This window comes from Mesitornis unicolor, unplaced genomic scaffold (genome assembly GCF_000695765.1).
Source record: "Mesitornis unicolor isolate BGI_N332 unplaced genomic scaffold, ASM69576v1 scaffold47811, whole genome shotgun sequence".
Taxonomy (NCBI): domain Eukaryota; kingdom Metazoa; phylum Chordata; class Aves; order Mesitornithiformes; family Mesitornithidae; genus Mesitornis; species Mesitornis unicolor.
Genome location: NW_010162678.1, coordinates 5,044 through 27,542, shown reverse-complemented (window position 1 = coordinate 27,542; position 22,499 = coordinate 5,044). Strand labels below are relative to the sequence as shown.

General features: G+C 38.2%; 1 protein-coding gene across 1 annotated transcript; it reads left to right on the top strand.

Annotated features, from left to right (window-relative positions):
* The first annotated feature begins 7,107 nt into the window (after nucleotides 1–7,107).
* On the top strand, nucleotides 7,108–16,319 carry LOC104547854 (myomesin-1-like). Its single transcript, XM_010193701.1, has 5 exons — nucleotides 7,108–7,229; nucleotides 8,643–8,679; nucleotides 8,993–9,015; nucleotides 10,452–10,507; nucleotides 15,597–16,319. Exons 1-5 carry the CDS (start codon nucleotides 7,172–7,174, stop codon nucleotides 15,888–15,890), a joined length of 468 nt encoding a protein of 155 aa, XP_010192003.1. The 5' UTR covers nucleotides 7,108–7,171; the 3' UTR covers nucleotides 15,891–16,319.
* The last annotated feature ends 6,180 nt before the right edge of the window (nucleotides 16,320–22,499 follow it).

Sequence of the window (22,499 nt, the reverse complement as noted above, 5' to 3'; positions counted from 1 at the left end):
ATATAAATATAAATATAAATATAAATATAAAGATTTATAGAATAGAATCATATTAGATTGGAAGGGGAAAACAACCCTGTCATGGGATTTGTCTGGGAGGAAGTGTATCTTTACACTATCACCAGACTATATCATCAAGCATTTTGCAATGTGTTTGAACACGGTCCTCAGCTGTTCTGTGTTACACCCAATGCAGACTTTACACTGCTGTGAAAGTGGAGAGTGGGATAGGGTTTGCATACAGCATCCATACTCCCCAAAGTACAATTCTTCTTGAGAATTTGAGCACCCACTGAAACAGCAAAAAATTATGGGAGCCAATAAAATGAGCAATATGCTCCAATACCAGAGTCTAAATGCTCATGGTGCTGATTGATATTTTAACAAAAAGTTCAAGTAAAAGCAAGCTGAGGACTTTTACTAACAAGTTAAAGGAAAAATGAAAATAAAAAAGACCCCGGAGATTAATATTACCTACAGTATAGTACCCTTTATATGATTTTTTCCTGCTAACACAAGGAATTGGTCTATATGCAAGGTATTTCCATTATTCATAGGTAAACAAAATGTACTGGGGAGACTGAGGGCATGTGTGATACTGAATTCTGATGAGGGAGGTGCCACCCAGCAAATGATCAGAGTGCTTACAAAAATCTCCCAACCTGCAGCTCAAGAGCTGACTTGTATTAGTATGAAAGAAATAATCTGGCTTCCTGCTTGACGTTTTTTTGTCATTTTTTTCTGCTGAGTCAGTTCACTGTCTTGCATTAATATTGTTAGGCAACTCATTAAACATGGGGCTGCACCATACAGACTCAGACCATGCTGCAGAGATACTTGCAGTTTAACTTTGAAATAAATTTAGCCTTGTATTAGGATGGAGGGGCACCACCACAGCTCAAATCCTGAACACTTCCAGTCTGTACAGATCTAGTGATTGAAGGATCAAAAGATTAAATCTTGTCTGTCATCCTATGTATATTTGTATTTATGTCTATATGAAGAGCTACCATAACCTAGTTACCTTGCAGACAGTATCCGAGTATGAAAGAAAGATGTGATTTTTCTGATTATAGAAGAAAATAGTAGTTAGGTTACACCGGCAAAGTATATGCTTCATTTTTTTCTTTCTTCTTTGTAGCTGTCCCACTTGTCTCTGAGTTGGCAGTGGAAATTTTGGAAAAAGGAGAAGTGAGATTCTGGTTGCAAGCTGAAAAACTGTCTGGCAATGCAAAGGCCAACTTTGTATTTAATGATAAGGAGATTTTTAATGGAGAGGTAAGCCTTTTCATTGCTTACAGGTGTTTGCACTTTGAGTGTCAATGAGTATTAATGTCTCTGTCAATTATATTTCCAGCTAGTGTTCCACACTAACGCATTTACAAGAGAAATAACATATGTCATTAAAAGCATCATTAGAAAGATTTTGTCCATAGTTCTGAGTGCCAGCTGAGTTGTACCAGATGCCCTTTATAAAGTGGAGTTAAATGACTTCCTGCCACCTTTGTGAGTACCATGTGTTCTGTTAACTAGTGGGAACTGCAGGAGTTCCTGCAATAATGTAGTCCCAGGTAAGCTGCTACTGTGGTCTTCAAGGAGTCACTTCAGTAGCCCAGATTCAGCCTATTTCCTTTATATATGCCCCTAGCATACCCCTGTGCTCAATTCTCACCTCTCTTTGCTGTTTGGAGGAATTTGCTACACCAAGGGAAAATTCCCAAGTGTTTTTTTCCAGCAGCAGAACTTATTACTCTCAAAGACCGGACATGGCACACTTTTGTTGCAACACTGATATCAGTTGGAAGGCAGAGATGGCACATTCTACACAAAAACTTATAAAAATATCATTGTCTCAAAGAAAGAGATGTAAATCTAAAGCCTTCTAATGAAGAACACAGTAGTCACCATACAACAGGAATGTCACATGTTTGTATAGCATCTGTCAATAGGATTCGCCTTGAACTGGTTTCTTATTTATTTGGTTTTATGTTTAGAGCTGGAGCTAGAGATAATGGGAATTTGAATAAAGAAAACAAAATTTCACCTAAAGATACCATATAACATTTGACAAGTATTTTCTCACTCTGAGATCATTGACTACTGCTTTACTTTCCATTCCTGAAGAAATATAAAATGAAGGTGGACCAGAAGACTGGCCTTGTTGAAATGATTATGGATAAACTCGAGGACAAGGATGAAGGGACTTACACTTTCCAACTGCAGGATGGAAAAGCAACCAATCAATCCAGCCTTGTCCTCATTGGCGATGGTAAGCTAATCTATATTGCACAGTAGGCTGGAAAAATTATCCTGGCATTACCTCAGTTGTCATTTTCACTTTCCACTGTTTTCAATACCAATAGATGTTCCAGTGGTTTTTCATGTCACAATGCTTGCCTGCCTCATATAGGACAAGGTGTATGTGTGAACTGGTATTTTTGTGTTGCAAGGAAGGTGAATTGTTATAGAAATTGAAAATGTTGAAGCCTGTCAAGGTTTGCTTTTCTATGAACAGAATTAAAATTTCCCATGTAAAAAGTCCATCCGGTCAAGAACACAGATCTGCACCTCTTAGAGCTCAAGCGGCTTGCTGACTCTGATGCTGCTGCTTGTTTGCCTTCCTACCAAGAGTGGAGAGTAGCTGCACCATTGGGGATTATGCTTCATCAGACTTGGCACATTAAACTCCTGATGACTGCATGGAGCTAGGAAAGTTGGGTTAGCTGCAATTATCTTCTGACACTTTGAAATGTTCAGTGAAAACCTGACCCTATGGCAGGACTCTCACTGACCCCCAAGGGATGGAATTGCACCTAACTGTTACAGTGACATTCAATACCGTATAAACAGCACGTGATGTTTAACCTGAATATTTCTTGCTGGTTTTCATTCCCAGTATTCAAAAAGCTGCAGGATGAAGCAGATTTCCAGAGAAAAGAATGGCACAGAAAACAAGGTGATAATATGGATATTTATAAGAATCACATATGTTTTAGTTTGTTAAGTATAAGAGTTTATCTATATTTATATATGGTAATTTGCAATGGATGTTTGTGTTGTGTTGAAGGTTGCTTACCTTCTGAAGGAGAAACAGCAAAAATAAAGCCACAATAAAATATAACAGTATTCTTGTCAAGAAAAACACATTTGTCTTTGGTTTTGTATCATCAATACCACTGATGTGACTTTCAAAAATAAATCTGTCGTTTTAAACAGGTCCTCATTTTGTGGATCAACTGGGATGGGAAGTTACTGATGAGTGTAATGTGATGTTGAAATGTAAGGTAAGCAGCAAGGAAAATACTGAGTACAGTGTTCAAAGCACTTTGACCTACCACTGTTTAGGCGGTGGGTGGAAACAGACTAAGGACATGTCCTTTACTTGTGTCCTCCCAATTGTGTACCGGATAGCAACAGAGCCGATCATGCTGGGGCAACTGCTCATTGCATGTAACAAAATACCTCGGAAAACATCACGAAGTTTTTTCTTTGGGTCTGTCAGCAACCCACCCAGGAAAACGCACCTAAATAAGAATGATGGGTCCTTGTGAACCCTGGGATTTTCTCATTTTTGGCCGGTTTATGTATGTAGAAATCCCCTGGGCAGGACCTGCTGGTTCCCTGGGCTCCCTGAAGCTGTTGGTAGTCCTTTCCTCTCTCTTTTCATCCCTGCTGTCTTCCCTCTTGCATACCTCATTTTAAAACAGAGGCCTGCAACAACTCACTGTGATCAAGCTGAAAAGCTTGCTGTTCTTTTAGGAGAGACTTGGACAGGCTTACCCATGCGACACTAAGTTCCCCTGCTCAAATGAAGAGAATAATTGTGATGTGGTTTTCCTCCATCTTAGGTGGCTAATATTAAGAAGGAAACACACATTGTATGGTACAAAGATGACAGGGAGATAATGGTAGATGAAGAACATGACTTTAAAGATGGCGTGTGTACTCTGCTGATATCAGAGGTGAGTGACTGTCCTTGTCAGCCCTCAGCTGAAGTTAGAGTTACGAATTAAGATGAATGATACGATCTAATCCGATATTTCAACAGAACAATCGAAATAGGAAGTGGGTTTTAAAAATGGAAAACCTCACAAGGCATCTGTGTTTTAGCTAAAGCAAATGTCTGTAACTGCTCGTTCAGTTTCTTGGGAAATGATGACAGAAGAGATAAGAAGCTTGTCACTTCCTTTGCATGTCAGTTTAACAACAGAATGAGACCACATTTACATTTCCCATAGCATTTGGACAGTGCTCATCACTCAGGTTTCAGAGGACCACCATCTCAGAGTCACCAGAGAGGTCTGGTCCATATCCAGCCTTGCTGCAGACTTGGGGTGATATCTGCATTCATCACTTCATCTCTTTGCTCTCTGCTCTTTGGTTAAGGAAAGGAAAAAGTGTCAGGACCTCCCAGCCAAGGCCCATCCCACCACCTCAGCCAGGAGCAGGGCAGCTGGGGGGCACCGGAGCAGCCCCAGCCCTGGGCATCGGGCACCTCCCTGGGGATGGGGCATCAGCTGGGTTCAGGAGTAAAATCTAGATTTTTCTATTCTGATAACTGGTTTTACTGTTACAATATTGCAGTTTTCCAAGAAAGATGCTGGCACTTACGAAGTCATACTGAAGGATGACAGAGGAAAGGACACCAGTGAGCTAAAGCTTAAGGACACAGGTCAGAGCCACTTTCTGCATGCTGTCTGCCACACCAGCTGACAGCCTGACTGCTCGCCTGCAAGCGGGTTTGGGGTAATACAGCCAGCTGCGTGTGTCACCTTCCTGTGGCTTTGCTCCTCCCGTATATAAGATCATCTCATTAGAAAAACTGAGATTTTTCAGTTTGAATAATATCTGAATACCACTTATTGCATCTGGATTCTGTATAATTTTGGAAGGATATCAAGACTAATGTTAAGCAAAATGATAACATGTTTCTTCAGGGTGGCATCAGTAGTGTAAGCCTACAACTATAGAAAGAAATTATAGAACTAGATAATTTTAAAATATTTCACCTTTTGTTATGTTTTGCCATTCATTTATTTAGGGACCTTTCCACTCACTGTGATCACTGTATTTTTAAAATTTCACCTATGTTTCCAAGCAAGTGGAGAAAAACTCAGTTCATTAGATTACATATAGATGTGTTAGCATTCCCGCTATATAGTGTCATTTACAAAACAAAACAAACTAAAATACATGGGTTTGTTCAGCTGCAGCAATATTCATCAGGGCTGTAGTTAAATTCTGGAAATCATGGAATAACAGGGTCAGATTTCTAATATGCTTTGTAAGAGTCTGATTTCTTTTTTGAACCTACTGGGGGAATATTTTGGAGCCAGTACTTGTCCTATTATTGACTGTCCCTGAGCTGCAAACACAGAGTCTTAGTCTCTGGATTTTATTTCTACAGCTTTTGCAGATCTGATGAATGAAGTATGCAGAAGGATTGGTAAGCACTTAATTCTCTTTTCAAATGAATGACTCATTGTGTTGAATGGCTGCACGGCTGCATAAAACCATGTGCTCTCCTTTCAGCTTTATCTGCAACAGACCTGAAAATCCAGAGCACAGCTGAGGGTATCAGACTGTACTCCTATGTTACTTATTATGTGGAAGATCTGAGAGTAGGCTGGGTGCACAAGTAAGTATGGAAAAGCTTTGCAAAAGTTGATGCAGTTTTGGTTTTGTAGACTCAGAAAGAATTTGGATATATGAGAGACATGAGGCCCAGGTTTCTTCTTGTCTCTCATAAGTCTGTCTGATATAAGTTGGTTTCAGTGAATTACTTTCATGTGAAACTAGTATAAGAGTCAAGTCTTAGTGGTGCAGGGCCATCCTGTCATTTCCCTCATGAGACAGATAGTCCCATGCCATGGGATGCCATCAGGGCTGTGTTGCTTCAGCACTTCCCACCTCTCGGCTGGGAGCTGCATCTTTCCTTGATTCAGTTTTAAGGACTGATTAAAATATAACCTGAGAGACTGACAAGCTTTAAAAGAGGCCAGCACCATGGGTTCAGAGATACCAAGCCTGGAGTTCTGCTTGTCTAGGAGCCAAAATTCATGGGAACTGGAACAAGCAGGCACGTTCTTTTAATGCATGGGTTCATCTTTAGGAGGCAAAGCAAGTTTCAGTATGTGCCTGGGGCAGCAAAATCCAGACATCCCTTCCTGTGAGCGCTATGAATCTAACCAAGACAGACAGAAGAAATGAGATTTTTAAAAATAATTTGAATGCCCAGTTCCCCATAAAATTAATGGGAATTACATATCCAAATCCATGAGACAACTTTGAATTCTTAGCCAGCACAAACAGCATGCATTGGAAAACCCAGAGAAGTAAACAACTTAGATTTTATTTAATAGTAATAATATATTTGAAGCTATTCAAATATATTATTACTATTATTGCTGCTTCACTTCCTGTGGACATGGTAGTAGTCTTTAGGATGGAATCTGAATTACAGATCTCTCAATAAAACTCATGTAAATGAGGCACAGAATACCCAGGATGTGCTGTAGCAGTCTGGCTGTAATTATTGACACTGATGCTAACCAGCAATGTTGTCAGATAAATGAAAGCAGTATGTTTAATTGCAAACACCAAAGCATAGTAAAGCATCAGAAAATATTCCAACTAGGCAAACACCATTTGTGATAAAAGTATTAGTTTTTGTAGGTACAACCCTATATAGTTTTGTTTTGCCCAAGCAGAAATAAACATATGCTAAGAAGACAACATGAACATTTGAGGATGCACAGATTACCCTTCTGGGTTTTAAATTTTTATAGCTCTTCTGTGGCTCAGGCCACAGACTAAGATGTATAACCTTGCCACAAGCTTTGAGGGGAGCTAGACCTTGAACAGGGAAAGACTGTCATGTCAGTTCTACCCCGCTGGCCCAGAGCTTTATCAAGAATTTGACTTCAAAGGTTTCAAAATATGGTGGCATATCATAGCACCCTGGAAATTATTTAGTAACTGCAGACATACTCAGTGACTCATCATGAACAAATCCCATGCACACTCCAGCAAAATGAAAGGGTAACATTGTTGTGCATTTTTCAGTGATACCCAGATTAAGTTTACAGATCGAGTGAAGACTGGTGTCACCGGGGAGCAGATTTGGTTGCAGATCAATGAGCCAACTCCACAGGACAAAGGCAAATACACAATGGAACTCTTTGATGGTAAAACAGGGCACAAAAAGACAGTGGATCTTTCTGGACAAGGTAGGCCATTCCCTCTGCTAACACCATCTGTATGTAGGCATTACACTGTGGCAGTGCAGGAACACCTCTAGCAGGACCTTGCTACTAATCTGTTACCGTTTGAGCTGTAGGGTCTCTGTGTTCACCCAGCAACCTAGCAGTGTTTGCTGGGACAGTGCAATGTGTTTTCCTCAACTTGTGCTCTTGGGTCATAAATTACAAGTGGCTTTTTCCTATTCCAAATACTTGCTTCCAGTTTGCCTACTGAGATGTCAGCCCAGTTTCTGAGTTATCTTACAGAACGCCTTGTGTTGCTGGCATTGATTGGCAGTTTTAAATACAAGTTGTAGCACTGAATGCCTTCTGTATCTCTCCCTTCCAAGTAATATTTGGAGGAGGAAGTGAGGGACAAGTTTGTTTTGTTACTTTCCTACTGCATTTGTTTGACAGATATAATAGGGCTTCTTATTCTCCAGAGATGTCAAGACTGGTCTCTTTCATCAGCACCATGAAGGAATGTTAGGGGAACAGCTAAAATTATTTGGGTTGACTGCTGGAAGCTTTTACTCTCAGAGACCTCTCAAATCTTAGGGAAAGATTAACACCTTCCAAACTGCTGAGTTTCCATCCCCAGCCATTCCCATCCCTAAAGCTTCACTTTGAAACTGCAAGCTCTGTAAAGGCAATAACCTTATAATCATCTCCATGTTGCTCCTTCTGTAATCTATCTCCACCATCTAAGGAAAGAGATTTCTTTTTCTCTGTCAAAGTAGGAGAAGTTGACCTCTCACATGAGGGTAGCTTAGCTTGAAGTTGCAAAGGAGACAACAGTTTGCTGTTTGGTTTGTTCATGGCCATCAGTGTGATGCTTCAAAGCAGATGTGAAAAGCATAATGAAAAACCAGATCTCTTGTATTCCATAAGCCAGTGATGTCCGAAGGGGGGTGTGTACAAGATGATCTGCTAGGGTGTGGGAAGAAATTATGAGATCTTCAGTAGTACATCTACATAATTTATAAATAAATATACATACACTGGAGCTGTGTGCTCAAAAAACTCTTAGATAGAGGTGTATAATCGAAAAAGTTTGAGACCACTGCTGAAAGCTATAATTTAGGTATTGTATTTGGGTTTCTTCCTCTGTTTTGTGATATAATTTCAGCTTATTATTATTCTGTAGCCTCATTGTCTTAAAGCCTGACTTTCAGAATTAAAAAAAGCATGTTTATGCATTCATATGTATATATAACAGCTGCCATATACAAGATGACCCTTATTAGTTGAACCATTCAGCATGTTAGGGCTTATACAATATACATGCATCCATCCATTAATACTTGTGATGTCTACATTTTAAATCTATTTGTACATCTTAAATTTAAACTTGATTTATCTCTGAACCTACTTTTAAAATCAATTTTTCTCTTTACAAAGCATTTGATGAAGCCTTTGCTGAGTTCCAGAGATTAAAGTAAGTATTATGCCATCTACATACAGTAATGACATCCATAAAATAATAAGAGTGTTTGTTTGTTTTGTACTGGAACTAAATATATCCTGTGAAACAAACCCTAGTCCTACAGAAGACCGTAGGAGTTTAGCATGTGACTCCTTTGGTGCAATTCTTATATAATAGTTAGGTAACGAAGAAAAAGCAGTATTGCAAAAGATGAGAGAGATTTTCCTTAACAGATTAAAGCAGTTAAAAATATAAACTATTTTTCAATCACTCTAAGTAAATCTTAACTGAAATTGGACTTTCTTTTTGTTTCTTTCAACTCCAGGCAAGCTGCGATTGCAGAGAAAAGTAAGTGGGCCTTTTTGGACAATGGTTGCAATAAACTGTTAATGAAGGTTTTTTTCCTCTCCAGGAAGGTAATGTGTTGGGAGGGAGAGGGCATGTATACATGTGTATGTGCATGTGCTCATCCTGGGATGAATCTGTCCTTACACCAAGGGGAAGCAAGGAGAGTGACCTTTTAGTGATTTAACATTGGTGCACATTGCAGGTAATACCACCATAGTTACGGGTTACGTTTGTTTTTCCAGTCTAAGCTCCTGTTCTCAATACCAGTTAGCCTTCTCCAAAGATTATCTTTATTGCTGAGATCTATCATGCATGTCCTCTGCACAAAAGTCACTTTGTTTTCAAAGATGGAGGAAATCATTTGGCTTGTTTTGAATAATCTAAAATGTCAAATGGCTCTGAATTACAAACAGAGATGGGTAAGAGAACAACACTAACCTTCGCATTGCTTAAAGACTCATCCCTGAATCTCCTGATACTTCTGCATGTGTGCAGAGACCTGAGTTATCTCCTCCTGGACATACACTCCAAATAGAGCAGAGTTTGGAAACGTACAGCGATCCCTGCAAGTCCCAGCTGAGATGGCACAAAGGGATCAGTAATAGCCCTGCCCTGGGCATTTCATTTCTAACCCAGGACCATTCATAAGGGGCTGGGACATTAACTGACATAACACAGTTCTATTCCTGGTCTCATAAGGTTGTTATCTCTATGCTCCAGAGCACGTATTTTATGGAATACGTTAGAGAAGAACATTTTGTGTAATCATTTCCTTCCTCCACCAGGCTCCACCAAGACTTACAATGAACAAAAATCCATACTTGCACCAAAGCCTGTATGTGATCAGCTTATTTGTTTTTATGTGAGATTCTTATGGGACTTTGAGATTAAAATGAGACCAAATATCGAACTCATTTATGCCCAGATCTGTACAAAGTGGTGACATTTCAGTGCAGTCACTGAGACTGTCTTTGTATTCAGATCAAAACCTAACCTCCACTACGTCATTATTTGTCATTCATCTCCTTTTGGAAACACAATGTTTTTAGTTTATGATACTAAAAATTTAGAGTGCCAGATCTGAAAAATTCAGAGTTTTTGTTCACTCAGAACTAACACTGAATTGATGGCAAAATCTGCAGGACACAGCACATGTACTTTATTTCTTCTCTGTAAGTGACTGACACCAGCTATTAACACATCTTTTGCAGTGAATTCAACGTTTTTTTAAAGTCCAAATGGTGTGCTAAGAATGCCGAATAGTTCTCTGCTAGCACAAATATCAGAGACAAGCTAAATAGGGGGTTGAAACATTTGGAGAGTCAGGCATCAAAAACCACAGAAATAAGTTAAAAGGAAAGAACTAGAGGGGAAACAGAATCTGGGACATGGTTAATTTTGAGACACTAAAGAAAATTACGTTTATTTATTTCCAGATCGCGCTCGGGTACTTGGAGGTTTGCCCGATGTTGTCACCATCCAGGAGGGCAAGGTACAGTAAATTAACTGATGCTTTATGCAACAACCCAACAGCTTGAATGCCTTTCAATGATGGGAAAATATTCACCTTTTTTTTTTTAAGATGCCATCTTTAAAATCTGCTACATTATTTATTCATCCCCTGCCTTCTGTACATAACTCAACGGTCTTGCACAGATGGGTTTATGTATTCAGGGCAGTGTCTTTTCTTAAGCATTAGATAAAAGTGAGATGACAATGTGAGTTGAGACTAAACCTCCTTATATAAACAGCTCTTTAAAAATTCATGCACAGGTTTCACAGATTTATTTTTTTTGTAACAGGGTATCAGGGAACTTTAATTTCTTTTTTTATTTTTTTTACAAAATGCTAGTATTTCTATGTCTTTTGCAGCTAACTTCCTCAAAACATGGCAAGATAGACACACCAGTCAAGGCTGGCTTTTAAATGGTGTAAAACTAGTAAACCATTCTCCAGTAAACTCAGGTCTCTTCCATACAAAAGAAGATTGTTTTATCTATTTCATCAGGGTAAATGGGAAGGAAGTCAAGAGAAGTCACTGGATTATATTAGCAGGGTTTAACCAAAAAAATTATTGTAAGGCGCTCCCAGAGGAACACAGCTACACCGATGCTTGAGCAGAGAACAGATGACCCAGAAAGTCAGTTCTGAATCTCGCAACCTTTTCCCAGCACACTGCTTCTACAAGTTGCTCCTTAATAGTATCAAGACCAAGAAGTGCCTGCTCTTCACTTCCTGCTGGTCTGCCACTGCCAGTTCCTCTTTACAATGTGTGCAAACACTGAAATAGGGCATGTGAATGTCACTGAAAACCTGTACTATGACAACTACAGTAAAGCAACTTCCTCATATTTTCTGGCTTTATCTGGCAGTAGGTCAGCCGAGTTAAAAGCATTTGATTATAAGCTGAGCAAGATTGTTAAGAATCTAAAATCTTGATCTGAATCACTTAACAATGCAAGATATAACATAGCCAACAGATAGTAGACTGCAGCAGTTCTGGGAAAACTAAGTATGTCGGCATTACAAAAATGAAGTAACATTTGATTAAAACTTTCATTAAAGGATTTAGCAGTTTGGGAAATGCTGTAGAAGTAAGAAGCACTCCTGTGAGCATTTTAACTGTAGGAAGAAGACACAAAGAAACAGAACGAATTTGCAGACTCTCAACTAATAGTGCTTGTGCTTGGAGATTAGATTCTCCTGCTGCTTTGGCAGGGGATACATTTGGGTGGTTATTATCAGTTTTAAGCTCTCTGCCAAAAGAGAGTTGATAAGAAGGCGAGTATGAGATCACTAAAGCAAAATGTGTAGTGTTTACAAAAAGGGAGTTTGTAAAAAATTAGTTGCAAAATCTTACCCAGACAGACATTGTCCTTGACAGCAAAGACATTTGTAATGTTTGAGTAAGTGACTGAAAAACTTCCAGGACTCAAGACAAATATCCTTGACCTGATGTTTCTGGATTCAGTAGATGATTGTTTTGAGAAATGGAGCAGGACACAAAGTGATCGGAGAAAACAGCGCTTGTTTGAGTGGTGTTGGCTCATCTGCCTATTATTTGCATATAAGCTGGAGAGAGGAGAACACAGTTCTCTGTTGTGTAATGAGAATTGCACAATCATCAAGGATTTTGCAAAACAGTAAATGAGGTAGCAGAGGACTGGCAATCGCAAGCTTTGATCTTGAATACTGGTGCAGCCATAACTACAGAGTTATATGAACAGATTGGTATCCCTAGATTGATCTTCCAAGCATATGCATATCTCAAACTTAAACTTAACACTGTGACTGTGAAGTTATTTATTAGCTTTTTACATGTAAGCTGAAGGATATGTGTGAGAACCAGTGTTTACCTAGTGTTAATTAAACAGCGCTCCAGATGGCCTAAGAGGCTTCTACTGATAGACATAAATGTTCTTCAGCAGTGTGATATAATTGGAAAAGGCTAAGTGTCAGTTCATATTAGGGAGTAATCTGACCTGACAGGGAATACTAGCATAAGTTTTGTGTATAGCTGGCCAAATTAACTGAAGTGGCTGTTTTAATGAAGGCCTGTGAGTAAGCATTTTTTGTTTTTAAAAGGAGAAGTTTGGGACTCTGACAGACACTTTCAGACCTAGAAGCAATACGTTACATCCTTTTACCCACCAACTCTCCCTTCTACCATTCTGCCAGGGATAGGTGCCCTCATAGGTAGGCAGGAAGAAGGGAGCAGATTCCCATGATTGAGCTGCTTCAGTTCAGTCACTGTCATCTTAACCCAAACCACCTACGAGTGCAAAAGGAATAACAATACTTGAAATACAATGACTTTTTTTCCCCTCTGCCATGTGTACAACCCAACTTATTATAATCTGCAGTGAAAGGCAGAAAAAGTAGTGGGGCACACAAAGGGTCTGGACTTGCTGCTGTTGGTTGCTCTAAGTGCACGTGCCTCAATGCCCCAGGTCCAGACTTGGTATGGGAACTTCAGTGTTCAGCTCAGAAATACTAAAATCTGGTTCAAAGAGGTGGGGTTTACTCATCCAAAGTTTTTCAGATAGATAAATTTCCTGGTAGATTTCATTCACTCACCACAATATCTAGACAGGTTTCCAGTCTTTTATTTCCTCCACTCAGACAATCATCAGAGTAGCTACGACTCAACTACTCAAAAAAGGGGCTTATCCTGAGAGGGAAAGGTGCCTCTTCCCTCAGGAGGACAGGGCACACTTTTTTACCAGGACAAAGTTTTCAGTCTGAATGTAGCATTATAATAGGGGTTTCTGTGAGTAATAAAGATATATATGAGCAAGGACAGTCTCCTGCCCAAAGAACAGAAAATCTGAAACCGGTATGCACAGGAACAGTGGGAAACCACTTCTCCTTGGTAAGGCTTTGTAATTATGGAATTACCTTCCAGAATACCAAAGATTTCACCATCTATATAGTAAACGATAATATGCATCTCTGCACATTACTAGCTGGAAAATAAATAAGAGTTGGGAAGATACAGAGGAGCACTGGTATCAAAAAAAGGAGCTAGCAATGCAAGGTTAAGCAAATTGTAGCTATTTTGAGGAATTATTTAGAAGAAAAAAAAAAGAGTTGTCACTGCTGCTCGAATCTCATTGAATTAAGAAGTACTGACAGCACTTCAAACACCTGAGGTTTGAATAATGCCACTAATAGAGCTGTCTGGACATGGATGTCAGCTCACTGGCATCTTGGAGTGGCAGCTGGGCCCACTCAGTGGTGATGTCTTTGCTTGCTAGAGAATCAGAAGACAATGAAGAAATACCAAGAACATGAAAGGACCTATATGCAATGCCTGGCCAAGGCTGAGGCTGCGGGCATATTTGTATTGAGAGTGATAAAGAAGAGGGGCGAATGTAAAACTGCTTGTTCCTCCCTTGTTTTTCAAACAGATGGGCTGATATGGCAATCAAAACCACATTCACTTTCACAGCAGAAGGCAGTCAAAAGCCCCACACGTTACCAGCTGCAGGAAATCAGATAGAGGCCATTTCCATCAGGCTATAACCTGGTGGAAGGTTGAAGGAAGGAGGCTATAACCACCTCTCACTCAAATCTGCCTTTTCTTTGGTACCAAGAATTATGTGTTGTTGATGGAGGAAAGACTTCTCCCTTCCTTTGTTCTCATTTTGGCCTTTAGGGGATATGGGATTTATTTGATTTTTATTTTCTACTCAGAGGTACAAAAATCTTCCATTTCTATGGAGGAATCAATTTTTTCTATCTGCTCATTTCAACAACTTTCTGGGTGTCTCTCTTCTGTCCCGTCTTCCACTATCACACTACCAGATAAGAAGCAGAGAGGTGAAGGGAAGGTAGCCTGTTAAATAGATTTCTCACAGTAGATTTTTATCATGATAGCCTATAGGGCAAATAATGTGAGCGCTCTTCAACTCTCTCTATTTTTGATGTATTTTTATCACGAGCCTTTATAAATAAGTGGAAGAGAAATTTTATTCCAGTCAAGTGGAAGCTTGTCCATTTCTTATGGATCACTTAGTCAATTCTTAATGAACCAGGAAAGACCATTTTATCCATTCTTCAGTTTCAATTAAAAAAAAAATCTACTTTGAATAACTTCGTAAGTTTGGATTGGTGTGCTATTTAATACTGAGACATAAATGGATTCCTCCCTAAATAAAGGTCCAGAGAAAGGCCCACGTACCACTGAAGTTTCACATGAAGATTTTTCACATTTGACTTTTTGTGTGATACTCACTTTTGTGAACTCTTTTGAGAAGATTCCCATGGCACTGTAACTGGAGGAGGGGATAATTTATATGTATTGGTATCTCTCAAAGATTAATTTCTCAGCTGACTAAAACAAAGAAGGAGGCTTGAGCATTGTATGCACAGTAGACACACCAACCTATAGAAACCATCAGTGATTTCTTCAACAACTGACTTTCTGACAAGGAGGATACTTCCTTCAGTCTGATGTGGCTGAATTCAGCCCTTAGGAAGATTACTAACATCAAAGGGAAATACTTACATGAACACCAAGGAAAGGGTAAAGCCTCTATTGATTTCAGTTAAAAATAATTTTACAGGAGTACATAAAACAATTCAAATCTGTTGGAAGAGCTGTCAGAGCATAGTTTAAAAAGATGCCAAATTGAATGAAATATTCCAGGGACAATTTGTTCCTAGTCATTTAAAAAAGCAGGCACACTTTCTCTACTTCTATGGTAAATATATAGTGAGCTTAACATTACCAAATCCATCTCAAATTCTCTTTTCAGGTCTAACACACAAATGCAGATAATATTCAACTTTATATTAAACAATATGCATGGAGAAAGCTCTGCTAGTGATTATGAGAGTACAGAAGAAGGTCCATAAAATATTGAAACATTTTAATGGACTTTTTGAATTGAGTTCCTTCTTTTTCTTTATGATACAGAAGACTGACAAAAATTACTGATCACTGATGATGATAAGCACCCATTTACTAAAAGCAGGAAGCTAAATAGGGGGTTGGAACATTTAGAAAGTCAGGCATCAGAAAACACAGCACATATGTACAGACTCTTTCTTAAAATCTTTTTGTACCTTTTCTACAGGCACTCAATCTTTCTTGCACTGTTTGGGGAGATCCTGCCCCAGAGGTCTCATGGCTGAAGAATGAAAAATCATTTGTGTCAGATGCTAATTGCATCCTGAAATTTGAATCTGGAAAAAATGTCAGCTTTACCATTTCTGCTGTATCCACACACGACTCCGGGAAATACAGCATCGTGGTGAAGAACAAGTACGGCACAGAGACCAGCGATGTCACTGTAAGTGTATACATACCTGAGGAAGAGAGAGAGCCTGAGCAAGAGAAACAGAAAGAAGATAAGAAAACGAAAGCATGAATTTAAGACAAGGAAACAGAAGCATGGGGGAGATTTTGGATGACAGGCTGACATAATCTGTGTGTGTAAATGGCTTTCTGCTTTAGCAGGCAGCCTTGGATTTTTCCATTCATTTCACTTTTGCTTCTAATACACTTAATTCTGCCAGGGAAAACAGGGCCATTCCTAAATATTTTCCTACTGCTGTCTTTACATAACCTAGTTGTATCATCCTCAGCCAGGCCAAATGCATGCTGGATGTAAAAACAGGTCTGCCATTTGACCCTCTTCCTGGAGCATTTGACCCTACAACAAAAATGGAAAGGCAGAAGAATCATTTCAGTGGAAGCAAATGATGAGGTAGATGGAAAGATTAAAAAATGATTGAGGCATTTTTGAGCAGCAGTTTAGATTTGTTCCAACTTTGGTAAAGTAGCATACATGGAATGTGTTAGAGAATTAAATCATGGAGAAATTAGTGCAGCCTTTTTTGTCTACATTAAGCCCCCTTTGTATTGCTGTGTTAATTTAGAGAGGCCTTAATATGGGTGTCATTTACATCCATAAATATTGTTTAATCTGCCCAACTGGGGTAAAATTACTGTAACATAAATCAAAATTGGGCTCAGGAGGCCAGAGTACTAGTGTGTGTGTGTGTCTGCAAAAACGTGTGAACTCTCCTCTTATTTGTTCACAAATAAATTGAATTCACTTCCTTCCTTCCATCACAAGCTTGTTTCACTGTGTCTTGTTTTACTAGTCACGGTTCTGATAGTTGTGCACAGCATCTTAGTGTCTTCATGTTTTCACCATGCTAATTACCTCTAGCTTCTCTTTAGATCCCAGTTAATCTTCACTTTACTGTTCACGTCAAAACTCAGAGTGGCATCTCTTCACACCTTTCTGTCCAGACCTTCACGGCTTCACATCTCAACTCAGCAAGGTATTTTTGCAAATTCAGGCACAGGAGTAGTCTCAAGTAATTCAGTGGACCTGCTAATAAATTTTTATTTATAATAATTTTTATTTAGGTAAGTATTTTTTAGACTGAAACATGAGTTAATTTTTTTCAGATAAAAAATGTTTCAGACAAAATACATCTGTCCAGATCTTTGAACACACACACACAGATTAAAAATGCCATGTCAGGTATTTTACAATGACACTGATTATTATTCGCTGAGGAAAAGCGACAGAATGTACATAGATGTACATTCTGCTGAACATATGTGATATATATATGTGATACATCTCATATGCATATACATATATATATGATCAGAAGCAGTTATCAACCCAATTGCTAATTAGGAGAGCAATATGCCATATTAATAATTGCTTTCATTATTAGTCTCACAACAGCACAATTCTTTACAATTCTCCATCTAAGAACTAGCGTATATATTTCCAGTATAAGCATGATCTGTGCTCACCTTTCACACACTTTCTCTTGTCGTGTTTAGCTACTATGACTGCAGACACAGTGCTGTTTCCCAGACACTCATTTTGCTGCAGTACTGACATTTCTGTGAGGATGCCACTTGTAAGTGCTGTACGGTTAATGCTCACTTAAACCCTTACCATCTGCGGTTTACTGTCAGCTAATGATAAAGGCAAAGTGGAAGCATGAGGGAATTCTTAATGGTTCAGGTAACAATAGATTCAACAGAGTTATCAATGGTCAAAGTGGTGATTTTTTTCCCATTTTTAATATTTTATCAGTTTCTAAAAAAAGGTTAATGATTATTATCTTAATAATTTTTTAAAAATCCAGATTTAGATCAGGTTTATGACCTATCAAAACAGATTAGCATGTGCTTAACTTCCTGCATGAATAGTACCACTGGTTTAAAGGAAAATGTTCAGTTTACCTGGTATATAGCTTTTTTCTTCCAGAATAGATTTAGCATCACAGAGATTTTTAACATGAAAAGATGTAAAACTAATGTGTTTTCAGCATTTCACATAAACATTGTATGTGTTCACACGGCCTTATCTCCTAAAATAGTTAAAGTTCAAGTATCAAACTTGATGACATTATTACAATTTTAAGGTCTGAGTGTGTAATTATATAAATTAATTATTATTCTACTATATATAATTATATAATAACATATATTAATCAATACCTGCTATTTAAAAAGTTCAGACTATTCAGTCACAACATCTGCCTATCAGACAAAGAAAAAGCTTAATTTTAAAATTTCAAAATATAATAATATCTGTAATTTTAGATACAGCAAGCTTTCTGAGTTTAAAGAACATTTAAAGTTTAAAGAATTTTTATAATTTTGCTTAGTATGACATGAAGACAATTCAGGGATGATAAGCAGGTGACTCTGTCCCAAGATATACACCATAAAAGCAAGTGTCACAACTCTTCCATTTTCCAGTGTGCAGAGTGCAAACAAGAATGTCTCTTGCTCTTTGCTATACCTGATAACTGATGCTTATTACTTTGCATCAGCATATTTTCAATAATGATTACATTTTGGCAGCAGTCTATTTCTACTACTCAACCTTTGAAAATCTGTCCTGTGTCCACCCTCCTTCTGGCAGAACTGCAAGAGAGTACAAGTGGGCCATCTCCCAGATAACAGGCTAGATTTTACTTCTTTTTGCTTCAGAAGATGTATGTGTCACTAAAATTAGAGTAATAGCTGCTTTTAAACATATTGCCGCCAGGGACACAGTTACAGTGGTTTCAAACTGAATTTGTGATGCATCCGCATTTCTCGCTTGTGCATTTTTTGTTCTTGCTTTGCTTCAGGTGATTGTGATCTCTGTGTCAGCACAGACTGACACAGTCCAAGGGCATGATCAAAATAATAAAACTGTATCTAAAAAGAAAAAAATGATGACAGCAAGCAAACGGAAGGAAGGAGGAAAGAAAGGTAAGAGCACTTGCACCTTTATGGTTTTCTACTGCAATGAAAAAATTGTTAAACATTACGCAGTTAATAGTCTGTGCCAATCAATGTTTCTCAGGTCCCAAACAATCAAGCTTACAGTATGTATGCTCTCAATCAACAACAAATGCAAAGCATGAATTGCCAGGTTAAACCTCAGTGAAACAGATTTAAATCAACACTTTCAAATCACCTTCCCACTAGCCTGCTAGTTCTCACCTTAGCTAACCTGGCTGATCAAAGTTTATTAACCCACAATAAATACTTACAAATTTCTGAACGCAGAGGAAAGACCTCCTAAGCATGTATATATACAAATGGTGGGTTTTTTCCCAAAGTGAGACTCATTTCAACAGCCAGGTGTTTGATACTTACAAAAAAGGAAAGCAGCCTTGCTAATTAAGGGACCCTAAATGCCAAAGTGTTTTAGAAAGCCCTGACTGTATAGGCATTATTTCAAATTAATCAATTATGATCTTAGCTTTATGTCCACATTGAATGGTGAAGTTAGAATTATATCTGACCATTTTTTTGTCCAATTTAGAGAAAGGGTGGAAAATGAAAAGCTCTCCGGTGATTCAACATTCTTGTATATTACAGATTTTAGTGCTCTTTTAGACTCTTACTATGTAATTGCTACTTGGACATTGATTTATTCTTCACAATTACAACTCCGTCATGTAGAGCATTTCAGCTCCAAATAAGGCTTAAATTCCAACAGTATCAGAACATCTGTTTTACATATTTTTGCCTAAGTATTTTTTCTTCGTATACAGGGTGTATACATGTTATATCACTGCTGACAGAACATTTTTTACTCTTATTCCCCTCCCATTTCTGCTCCTAAGGCAAGAAAAATATTTAACTGCATTTCTTTCCTTTCTTGCCTTACTGGTATGGGTAACCTAGACATTTCTGAGCAGTTCCAAAAATAAGGTGACTTATGTGAGAAACAGTTATTTACATCTGTAAATGTTTTGCAGGTTCTACTCTTTAATCTTTTTAATCAGAAACCATAAAGACTTGGGCTTGCTTTTGGCTCTGTGAAAAGTAGTAACATTATTTGTGATACTGAATCTCTTTATATGGGTATGGGAAGAGGAAGAGAACATGGTAAGGTCATAACCCATGTGAAAGCAAAATCTGACTCTATATATCTCTGTAAATATAAGGGAAATTTTATTACTTCTTCTAAATCAGATTTTATTAAGCCACATGTAGAAGAAATTATTGCTACAGAAGAGACACCTGATCCAAATGAAATCCCCCCTGTGGAAACAAAGAAGGATACAAAAAGCAACCACGGAGCAGCAAAGAAGACTGATGGAAAGACAGCAGTTGTAGAAATGGTTCCTCAGCCCACAGAAACCTTGGATAGGCAGGGTAAGAAACCACTGGAAAAAAAGCCTTGAGTAAACCCCACTGTTCTTGAATGAAGAATGTGATCTTGTTAAGATCTGGACAACAAATTCAAGTTGAGATTTCACAGGTGGTAGACTAGCCATAATATTTTAACACAAAAGTTTATGAGTGTTTATTTATAATATTCATAATATTCCATAACTTTAAATGCATAGTAGATGGGCACTTACATCTCAGTATTAGATTAGCTGCACCGAACTAATTTCTAAGTATCTTAATAATGATCCACGTACTGACAAGGTGATTTTAATTACTAAAAAATGTCCATGATAAGCAGAGGTTATTCCAGCAAATCCCATCCAGAACTGACATATTTACTATTCTGTAAAAGAATGTTGGTATCAGTTAAGTGGATCTGTTCAGTTATGTGGATCTGTTGATATTTGTAGGCCATCACAGCTTGAGGCAGACCCCACTTACTTTCTCAAGGAAACAATACATACAGTCCTCTTAATGCCATGGTCACTTTTCACTGTGACAAATTTGGCCACAGGGGAAGATCTTCAGAAACACAACCATCTCCTATGGGTGCAGGGGGAGCATAAGTAGGTTTCCTTTTGATCCAAGCTTCTTTCATGCATACCTGTTTCATCAGGTGGATCAGGATGAGTGACATCTGGGCATTTCTTATCATCAAGACTCACATGACACCTTTTCAGTTCTCTCCATTAATTCCCTCCTGGCCTTGGTGAGGTACTATGTATAAAGCATTAACCCATAAAGCAACAACTGCCTTACGTGCTCATTTATCTCCAGTCTTTTTGCTAGAGCAATCCTATTTCTGCTTCCAAGACCTGCTAAACCCACGGTCCTCCTTCCCTTCAGCGACTCAGCCCAACACTTTCCCTTCTTCCCCTCACTAGGAACAGGCCCACTGGTTTCTTATAAGAGACTGTAGCGTCATGGTCCATCTAATTGAGGAATAAACATAAGTCAAGGCTCTCTGCTTTAAATCGTCACTGTGCGCATTCACATTCATTACTGTGTTCATTCACATGTTTATGTACAGAGGATATAGATCTCATTTCTGGATGCTTAGATACCTGGAAAGAAGCAGAGTTCAAGCTGAAAAACAAACCAATAAAAACAAAGGTCAGAATTTATTTTCTTAATTTGCAAGCTAAGTTCAACTTTTAAGTGACCAGAAATTATTAAATACAATAAATAAAAATAAGAGATTTCCTCTACTAGGAAAATATTTTTAATGATTTGAATTCTTAGAAAGCTCAGTTATATTATATTGGCTTTTTCCAGATGGATTATTGATGAAAGATTACCAAACTCTCCTGATATTTCTAGGGTGTTAGATCAAATGCAGGAATACCAAAATCAAAGAAATATCAGTTTCGCATTAGAAACTGATCTTCTAGAACCATTAGCATGAGAAAACAAAGAATCTTAATAGCATTTAAATGTGTAACACACTAGACACTGACACTTCTGATGAAAAGAAATTAATTTCCTTCCTGTTGAATTCCAATAGGGTTCTATTCAGCTCTTCCTAAACCAAAAGAAAGATTCCTGGAATAGTAGTTAGAGAAGTTATATGGAGGCAATTAGAGTAATAATATTTCTGTAAACAAGTTAAAGAATTTAAATAATTTGGGCTGTCTGTTCTGAGTGACAGAAAGATGTTGGATGCAAAAGAGAAAAAAATATGCAAATCAGAATATTGACTGCTACACAAAAAAGTGATGGGAGAACCTTAAAATATAGACTGAAGTACAACTAAAATCATCCTACTAGGCTTAGGTACTGTTTGACACATAGAGCTTGTTTCAGTTCTATATTACATCTTGTTCTACATCTATGTAGTACAGTTTAAATTAGTAGAAAAACAGAGTAGTCCAGCAGCGAACGATGAACACTTCCATGGTAGTTACAGAAAATGACAAATACCTACAGATGGCAATTAGATCACTCTGCCAGAGAGCTATGGAGTCTGGCATTTCAAAACATTACAGTTTTCACACAACTCTTAACTGCTCTTTGCCATGGCAATTATTTCTACCTGCCTCACCTCTCTAAAAATCCATCACTACTTACAGCTCCTTGGGGTTGGGAATCTATCTCCCAGAATCATCAACAGCAGTGTGTAAGTTAATATAGAACAGCCTCTACCACTGAGAGCCTGATCCAATTCCTGCAAAATGCCACAGGGGTCTTTTCATTATTTTTAAAAGAAAACAAGCTGGATCTCAGAAGAATGTTCTAAAAATGTCCCAAATCTCAGATTACAACACTCATTTTGCTCACCATGAAGCCAATGGCAGATCTCTACTTTGTGTCATTGTAGCAG